The sequence below is a fragment of the Impatiens glandulifera genome, chromosome 8, assembly GCF_907164915.1.
Source record: "Impatiens glandulifera chromosome 8, dImpGla2.1, whole genome shotgun sequence".
Classification (NCBI taxonomy): Eukaryota; Viridiplantae; Streptophyta; class Magnoliopsida; order Ericales; family Balsaminaceae; genus Impatiens; species Impatiens glandulifera.
In genome coordinates, this window is record NC_061869.1 from 5,983,023 (window position 1) to 5,992,892 (window position 9,870).

Below are 9,870 nucleotides of genomic sequence, written 5' to 3' on the forward strand. Positions count from 1 at the left end.
GATAAGAAATAAACCGTTTTTTCCATGGGTTCATGACACCATGTCAAAAATGGGCTACGAGATATTTTGCATTCGTCTAGCTAGGAAGCGTGCATGTGATAATTGTTACCTCTCCAGAGATTGCATGCGAGTTCCTGAAGAAACAAGATGAAAATTTTATGGCACGTCCTACTCTCTTATCAGCAGAGCTAGTGAGCGGTGGCTATTCCGGGACGATCTTTACGACAGTTGGTGACCAGTGGAGAAAGATGAAGCGTGTATTGGTCTCTAACATCCTTTCTTCGGAAACTCTCCATTGGATGCACGACAAAAGAGCAGAGGAGGCTGATCATCTCGTTAACTATGTCTACAATGTTATCAAGAGCAATGAGGATGGTGCGGTGAACGTTAGGGCTGTAGCACAACACTTCTGCGCAAATACGATTCGAAATATGATTTTTAGTAAGAGGTTTTTTGGCAAAGGGACTGAAAATGGGGGACCTGGAGTCGAGGAAGAGGAACATCTTCATGGCGTTTTTAATATACACTCGTGTTTGTACAACTTTTGCATTTCTGACTATTTTCCGTTTCTTCGCCGTCGAATAGATCTCGACGGGAATGAAAAGAGAACAAGACAAGCTTTTGAGACTGTGAGGAAATATCATGACCCGGAAATAGATATGAGAATTAAACAATGGAAAGAAGGAACAAGAATAGAGAAAGATGATATTCTCGATGTTCTAATCACTCTAAAGGATGACAAAGGCAACACTTTATTGACATCCGAAGAGATTAAAGCTCAAATTTTGGTAATATTAACTGAAATCTCTTTTCTTATTGTTAAAAATAAATTATTTACATGTTTTGAAACTTATACAAATGCATTACAAACTAATTTCTCAATATATGCGTGTAGGAAATGGTGATAGCAACAATTGACAACCCATCAAATGCTATTGAATGGGCTCTTGGTGAGATGATAAACCAACCAGAGACATTAATAAGAGCAGTTCAAGAACTAGACCTGGTTGTCGGAAAGAACCGGCTTGTCCAAGAATCTGACATGAACAATCTCAATTACATTAAAGCTTGCCTTAAAGAATCTTTTCGTCTCCATCCAATGGTGGCCTTCAATCTCCCACATGAGTCCATTTGTGACACCATGGTGTCCGGCTATTTCATACCTAAGGGTAGTCATATTCTTTTGAGCCGTCCAGGTCTGGGACGTAATTCTAGAATATGGAATGAACCACTTCGATTCAATCCGGAGCGTCACCTTAAAAATGATGGCTCACATGAGATATTAAATGATCAAGAGCTCCATCTATTGTCATTTAGTATAGGTCGGCGTAGTTGTCCCGCGGTTAACCTAGGATCTACCGTGTCAATTATGTTATTGGCTCGACTTCTTCAAGGTTTCACATGGAGCCCACCTCCAAATACGACTTGCATTAAACTTGTGGAGGCTAGTGATGGGATGGTTCTTTCCGAGCCTCTACGAGCCATTGCAAGGGCACGCTTGGATGAGAGGTTGTATGCATCACTTAGTTCGTAATAGATGCAAAGTAATGGACATCTAAGTATATTCATGCTTTATTTACTTGTGTCATCATGTTATATTGAAGTACTCCATTTGGTCACCTAGTTGATATATATTGCTAAGATCATGTAATAATAAATAGATTCATTATATCATGTTTTTATTATGTATGAATGTAAAAGACTTGTTTTCTTTTTAAATGTGTTACTAAAATCCATAACATTTAACCTAACATAGATGAGATGACTCTAATATAACATTTACTATGTGGCTTAATTGTTCATTAACGATTCACAAGTGTGTTTGTGCTAGTGTTATTTATTTAGTGGGTAGTGTGTTAACTTCAATTAATTTTTTTTATCCCTCAGTTAAGTCTTCAATGTTAGTGGAGTTAATGGGGGCACTAATGTGTTAGTTGTCTATTTTTTATGTTTCAGTTTTAGTTATGTTTAGTTTTTAAAAAGCTTTATTTGATGCTAATGATAGTGTGTTTTTTATTTCAATGTCAAGATTGTAGTAATGTGAAAGATTCTTAATAGGTGATTTAAATTGTTGAACTAGTTTCATTATCTAAGACACGCAAGTCTAATTGCCTCAATCCACATTTTACAATACTCTCCAAGATTGAATTTTATTGATTATTGTTATTTTTCAGTTTAACTATATTTTATTTATTTATTATGATATGGAAAATTCCAACTCTCATATCTGAGTTTATTAATAATGAGTACTCGTTGAGATTTACGAGGAATTAAAAGCTTAAGTTTTTAAACAATTATGTCGTTACAAATGTGCATTGTCGGTATAGAGAATCCAATTTTATTTTTAAAGAAGAGAAGAAAAGAGATTGAGCCTGCAAATTAATACAAGAGTTCACAATGAATTAATTTTTGTGAGGAACTTTTTCATATAGTTCAACTATAGTTATGAATGTATTTTCTTTTCATTTTCATGTATTGTTTCATTTATTTAGATTGGTTATATTAAATTTATGAACAAAGATAAGGAGAGCGACGTTGAGAGCAGCGACCCCACCTGACAGTAGGGGTGAGCAAATGGGTAAACCCAACTCGTATTACCCAACACATATTCAACCCAAATTAAATTTATCCAACCCATAATTTAACCCATATTATTTACTAATATGAGTTGGGTTGAGTATGGGTTGGGTAATCCAAATTATTTTATTTTTATTTTTTCATTTAACATGTATTTGACTTATTTAACACATTTTTATTTGATTAACACGTTTTTAACATGTATAACACGTTTTCCACATTTTCACGTTTTTGACACGTTTTGAAATGTTTAACACGTTTTTCACGTTTTTGACATGTTTAATACGTTTTTCACACGTTTAACACGTTTTTGGCACGTTTAACACATTTTGATAAGTTGAACACGTTTTTTATGATTTAGGCATGTTTAACACGTTTTTGACACGTTTAACACATTTTTCACGATAACGACACATTTAACACATTTTGACACGTTTTTCACGTTTTTGGCACGTTTAACAAGTTTTGACACGTTTAACAAGTTTTGACACGTTTAACATGTTTTTCACATTTTTGACACGTTTAACACGTTTTTCACGTTTTTGGCACATTTAACATGTTTTGACACGTTTTCCACGTTTTTGACACATTTTGACACGTTCAACACATTTTGACACGTTTTTCACGTTTTTGACACGTTTAATACGTTTTTCACACGTTTAACATGTTTTTGACACGTTTAACATGTTTTTGGCACGTTTAACACATTTTGATATGCTGAACTCTATTTTCATATTTTGACATGTTTAACACGTTTGATATGTTTTTCACGATTATGACACATTTAACACATTTTGACATGTTTTTCACGTTTTTGGCACGTTTCACACGTTTAACAAGTTTTTCATATTTTGACACGCTTGACACGTTTTTGGCACGTTTGACACGTTTTGACACGTTTTCCACATTTTGACACGTTTTTGGCACGTTTAACACGTTTTGACACATTTAATAAGTTTTTCACATATTTGACACGTTTAACACGTTTTGGTACGTTTAACACGTTTTGACACGTTTTCCACGTTTTGACACGTTTTTCACGTTTTCGACACGTTTTTCATGTTTTGGCACATTTAACACGTTTAACACATTTTGACATGCTGGATATTATTTTCATATTTTGACATGTTTAAAACGTTTAACATGTTTTTGACACGTTTGACACGTTTTTCATGATTATGACACATTTTGATATGTTTTTCATGTTTTTGGCACGTTTAACACGTTTTGACGCATTTAACATGTTTTTCACGTTTTTGGCACGTTTTGACACGTTTTCCATGTTTTCCACGTTTTGGCACATTTTGACACTTTTAACACGTTTTTGACACGTTTAACATGTTTCTCACATTTCTGACACGTTTAATATGTTTTCACACGTTTGACGTGCCAAAACATGAAAAACGTGTTAAATGTGCCAAAAACGTGAAAAACATGTTAAACATGCCAAAAACGTGTTAAAACTTATCAAAATATGTTAACGTGCAAAAAAACATGTTAAACATGTCAAAAATATGTTAAATACTTAAATGTGCAAAAACGTGTTAAAATGTCAAAAACGTGTTAAACGTGCCAAAATGTGAAAACGTGTCAAAAACGTGAAAAAATGTTAAACATACCAAAACATGTTAAATGTGCTAAAAATGTGTTAAATGAGCCAAAAACGTGTTAAATGTGTTCAACATGTCAAAAACGTGTTAAACGTGCCAAAAATGTGAAAAACATGTCAAATATGTCAAAAACGTGTTAAACATGTCAAAAACGTGAAAACATGTTAAACGTGTGAAAACATGTTAAACGTGTGAAAAATGTGTTAAACGAGTGAAAAACGTGTTAAACATATCAAAAATATATTAAAATGTTAAAAACGTGTTAAACGTGCCAGAAATGTAAAAACCGTGTTAAACTTATCAAAAACGTGTTAACGTATTAGGTATGTTAAAAACGTGTTAAACATGCCAAAAACATAAAAAAAAGGTGTTAAACTTGTCAAAAACATGTTAAACGTATTAAACATGTCAAAAACGTGTTAAACGTGATAAAAACGTGAAAAACGTGTTATTAATGTGAAAACGTGTTAAACATGTCAAAACGTGTTAAACGTGTTAAACATGTCAAAACGTGTTAAACGTGTTATAAGTGTGAAAATGTGTTCCAAATATTAAAAACGTGTTAAACGTGTAAAAAACGTGTTAAACGTGTGAAAAACGTGTTATAAGTGTGAAAACGTGTTAAAAATATTAAAAACGTCTTAAACCTGTGAAAAACGTGTTAAATATGTGAAAAACGTATTAAAATGTTAAAAACGTGTTCGACTTAATGTTGGAAGATGATTAGTTTATATTGGATTAATAATAGAGAATTAAATTAAATGTATATAATTTGGGTAATATGGGTAACCCTAACCCAACCCAAATTATACCCAACCCATACTCAACTCAACTCATACTCAACTCAACCCATATTAACCAACCCAAATTAATATTTTGGGTTAGGGTTGGGTTTGGGTAAACCCAAATTATGCTCACCCCTACTTGACAGCCACATGGAAAAAATAAACCAGGATGAAATTTTTTCTTATAAATATAAAAAGTTACAGAGAGAAAACCATGTTTGAAAGCATCCTATTTTAAACATGACTTTCTCTCCCTAATTTTTTACCTAATAATTCTTTTTTTTTTCCACATGTGCCTTATTTTTATCACGTGCCTGTCAGGTGGTGGGTCGATGTGGAGACATACTCTAAATTTATGTAGCGCATACTTTTGTTTAGGCATATTTTGTTTTTCTTTTGTTTGACTCATTTCGTTTCTAAAATTATTCTCTGTACATACGATTTCTTAATTAAGAATATTACATAATAATTTAATAAATTTTATAAATTTTATGTTAGTTTTGATTAATTATTTGAACATCTCATTCCTAATATTATTAAGTTGGATAGAATTTGTAAAATTTATAGGGGAAACAAACAAAAGAAAATGGAATATTAAAATCAGCAATTGACTATCTTATTATACATTTAACAACGGTAATTTATTCTCATATCCTCCGTAATCATCAATAACAATGAAAAGATTAAAAAACGCCAATAGAAGATATCAACACACCATTTGAAAATGAATTTTATCATATATATAAATTACTGAGCGACAAGATTCTTCATTAATTCTCCATCGAATAAATAGAAAATAATGTTGGATTTTGTTTGAACTCCCAACTATGAAAAATGCCTACTAGTGGTTCAAGTTCACTTTTAATTCATTAAGGTATTATATTATTTTGAAGGGTTATGTTATAACATAATTGCTCTAGTATTTAAAGATTGGTAGCCGTCAATAAGAAGTAGAAGTCAAAAATTAAAAGAGACGAAGAAAGAGAAAATCTTGTAGCAGATTTCGTCTACAGCCGCGCATGGTTCATCAAACTGACGATTGAAGATTCTACCGGAGTTTTTTCTGGACTTAAAGATTCTTCATAATTTAAGTTTTTATTTGACTTGTTTGGGACCAAAAAGTTGTATCTTTTTGGTTATGCCCTTTTATCTTTCTGCGGTATTAAATGTGCAGGTTATACCTTGATTGTATTCCTGACTCTGATTATAGTGAAGCTTGAACTGGATACGTAAAGTCCATGGTTTTACTCCTTGATTTGAGGAGGTTTTCCACGTAAAAATTTCGTTTGTGCATTGTGTCATTTTATTTCCGTTTTTATTTATGTTTTATTTGCTCATAAGTTTTTCAATCAAATAGGGAATAAATTATACATTTTTTCCAAACAAATAATGACAAAGATTGACATATCTTTATTTTAATGTTGAAGAGTTACGGAATATCAATAAAGGTAGCTGGAGATGTTAGGGTTTATAAAAAAAAATTAAAAATATTTTGAGAGTTGTTGCAAATAAAGTTGGGAAAAGGACCTTATCTTGGGCGGTGACATTTATTCGTTTACCATTATGAAATTTATTGTCATGAATAAACATGACAAATTTTCCAGTTTTTGGGATCTGAATATGGCTGAATTTGTTCTTTTAAATATTTCATCATCATTTCGCTATCTACCCAAGCTTCATTCATTTTTTTCTTTAAAAAATGGTGGACTTTTAATTAAAACAATAATACTAATTATAAAATAAAATGTGTGCACAAATTTAATATATAATTATAATAATACTATAAACCTCCTATATATATGAAAATATTAATATATATAAAATGTTAAAAAAAATAATACAAAATAATAATTTATTAATTGACACTATATAGAAATAGAAATAAATATGTATTGAAATTTTGGGACATTTGGATGTCCTTAGGCAATTGCTTAGTCCGCATCACTTAGGGCTGGTCGGTTGTTGCCATTATTACGAATTGAATGGACTAAAAAAATAATCATAAAACAAGTTTTTTAAAATTCATAAAGAAAATAATTTATTGCAGATATACATAGCTATCAAAAATTAATTATTACAACTTATTTGTTTAATAATAAATGTAGTCTAGAAAGTTCAAGATATTAAAATAATCATCTATCTTTCATATATTAAAATAAAAAACACTAAAATTTTATAAAAGAAAATAAAGCTTTATTAATACCAAGTTATATATGGAAAATTTGACTGAATGACATTAATGATTATCTTAATTGCATTTGCAGCACATTAATGTGCTGCTATACATTATATATATATATATATATTTACAAAATAATCCTTTTGCGATACGTAACCGGATATCAGGTGAAAAGTTCACAAATGCCTTGTGAAAAGTCCACTATTGCGAGACAATTTTTTTTTTTTTAAAAATTCGACTCGCGAATGCCGGTTGCGTCTCGCGAATGCCGGTTGCGTCTCGCGAATGCCGGTTGCGTCTTGCAACCGGAGTTGCGTCTCGCGATTGTGGACTTTTCAAAGTGCACCAGTTGTGTCTCGCAACGGGTGCGTTTTCGTCAAAAAAAATATAAAAGGTGTCACTAACGCATTTAATTTTATTAAGATCATATTTAGGGTCATTATGTCAAATTTCCTATAGACTTAACCGACAGAATTTTGGGGGCTCCATTGGCTTAATTTGATGCAATATAATTTGATGCAATATTAAATCTTTCAAAGGGAAAACATTATCTTGTATGGATTTCCTCCCCCAACTATCTCATTAAATATTTTGTTCATTCCATCCTTCACATATATTCATGTCTACTCCACATAGCATTTTCCATCTTTTAAGCAATGTCCATCATCATCCTTCATGTTATCATTTTATATTTGGCTATTACATTGTCCATTTTCCTTTACAAGAAAATAATAAGTACCCCAATGTTACCTCCTAAAGCATGTTTACCACCCGGTCCTAAACCATGGCCAATTATTGGCAGTCTTTTCATAATGATGAGAAATAGACCTTTTTTTCGATGGGTGCATGACACCATGTCGAAAATGGGCTATGAAATATTTTGCATCCGTTTAGGAAGTGTGCATGTGATAGTGGTTACATCTCCAGAGATTGCATGTGAGTTTTTGAAAAAACAAGATGAAAATTTTGCTTCACGTCCTTCGTTCCTATCATCAGAGCTAGTGAGTGACGGTTTTTTCACGACCGCCCTTACGACATTTGGTGACCAGTGGAAAAAGATGCGACGTGTATTGGTCACTAACATTCTCTCCCCGACAACCCTCCATTGGATGGAAAATAAAAGAATTGAGGAGGCTGACCACCTTGTTCGTTATGTCTATCATGTTATCAAGACCAATGGCGGGGAAGTAAACGTTAGAGTTGCATCACAACACTTTTGTGGAAATGTGATGCGAAATATGGTTTTTAGTAAGAGTTCTTTTAGGAAATTTGCTAAAAATGGGGGACCAGAACCTGAAGAAGAGGAATATGTGGCTGGGATTTTCACTATACTAAGTTGTTTAAACAATTTCTGCATTTCTGACTATTTTCCATTTCTTCGTTGTAGAATGGATCTCGACGGCAATGAGAAAAGAACACGACAAGCTATTGAGAATGTGAGGAAATATCAAGACCCGCTAATAGATATGAGAATAGAACAATGGGAAAATGGAACAAGAAAAGAGAAACATGATCTTCTTGATGTTTTAATTACTCTAAAGAATGATGATGGAAAGGTTCTATTGACATCAAAGGAGATTAAAGCACAAATTTTGGTAATACAACTTTAATGTATTTCCTTGGTGTGTTTTATTAATGATATACACTTATTCATAGATTGTAAGACAAAGAAGCAATTAAGTAATTTTAAAACCAAAAGTAATGTTATTGGCATGGAAATCAATGATGTTTTAACATTGATGCATTACAAAATAATTATTGTATACATGTCTACAGGAAATAATGTTAGCAACGATTGACAACCCATCGAATGCTATTGAATGGGCTCTTGGCGAGATGATAAACCAACCAGAGACACTGGTAAAAGCCGTTCAAGAACTCGACCAAGTAGTCGGAACTGATAGGCTTGTCCAAGAAACTGACCTTCATAACCTCAATTACATTAAAGCTTGCGTCAAAGAAGCTTTTCGTCTCCATCCAGTTTCCCCATTCAATATCCCACATGTGTCCATTTCTGACACCATAGTGTCTAGTTACTTCATACCTAAGGGAAGTCATGTTCTCTTGAGTCGCCCAGGATTAGGGCGTAACTCTAGGATATGGGATGAACCGTTTCGATTCAAGCCTGAACGTCACCTTAAGAATGACTGCTCAGGTGTGATATTGAATGATCCAGATCTTCATCTATTGTCATTCAGTATAGGTCGGCGTGGTTGTCCTGCGGTCAACCTAGGATCCACCATTTCAATTATGCTTCTAGCTAGACTTCTTCAAGGTTTCTCATGGAGTCCACCACCAAACACTACTTCTATTGAGCTTGTGGAGGCTATTGATGAGATGGTTCTCTCCAAACCTCTATATGTTTTTGCAAAGCCACGCTTGAATGAGAGGTTCTATGTTGAACTTAACAATACAAAGGTGTAGAGCTATGGACAACTAAATGTATCTATAATATTCTTTCATCTAAGCTTTGTTAATTGTGGAACTTTAGGTGTTTTACTAATAAAATATAATTTTGTTGTATATCATGGGGTCATTATAATGTATGGATTTAAAAAAAGAAAGAAAAAAAAAATGCTTTTAAAGGTTTTAATAAAGTTTTTTGAACTGTGGGTTTTATGAAAAAATATTTATCAATGATTGTTTGTCGGGTTAAAATTATTAGTAATCCTAGTATACTTAAGAGCATGTCCAGCGTACAAGACTTCTGCCCATTTTT

General features: G+C 32.6%; 2 protein-coding genes across 2 annotated transcripts; both read left to right on the plus strand.

Annotated features, from left to right (window-relative positions):
• The first annotated feature begins 158 nt into the window (after nt 1-158).
• Nucleotides 159-1,534, plus strand: LOC124912792 (valine N-monooxygenase 1-like). Its single transcript, XM_047453439.1, has 2 exons — nt 159-788; nt 896-1,534. The coding sequence occupies exons 1-2, from the start codon at nt 159-161 to the stop codon at nt 1,532-1,534; spliced, it is 1,269 nt and encodes a 422-aa protein (XP_047309395.1).
• A 6,360-nt stretch (nt 1,535-7,894) lies between these two features.
• Nucleotides 7,895-9,668, plus strand: LOC124912793 (isoleucine N-monooxygenase 1-like). Its single transcript, XM_047453440.1, has 2 exons — nt 7,895-8,746; nt 8,928-9,668. Exons 1-2 carry the CDS (start codon nt 7,895-7,897, stop codon nt 9,573-9,575), a joined length of 1,500 nt encoding a protein of 499 aa, XP_047309396.1. The 3' UTR covers nt 9,576-9,668.
• Nucleotides 9,669-9,870: the final 202 nt, after the last annotated feature.

Coding starts and splice junctions, on each gene's coding strand:
- LOC124912793 (XM_047453440.1), top strand. CDS start 7,895: ATGTTACCTCCTAAAGCATGTTTACCACCCGGTCCTAAACCATGGCCA. Junction 8,747..8,927: donor AGATTAAAGCACAAATTTTG/GTAATACAACTT, acceptor ACATGTCTACAG/GAAATAATGTTAGCAACGAT.
- LOC124912792 (XM_047453439.1), top strand. CDS start 159: ATGGCACGTCCTACTCTCTTATCAGCAGAGCTAGTGAGCGGTGGCTAT. Junction 789..895: donor AGATTAAAGCTCAAATTTTG/GTAATATTAACT, acceptor ATATGCGTGTAG/GAAATGGTGATAGCAACAAT.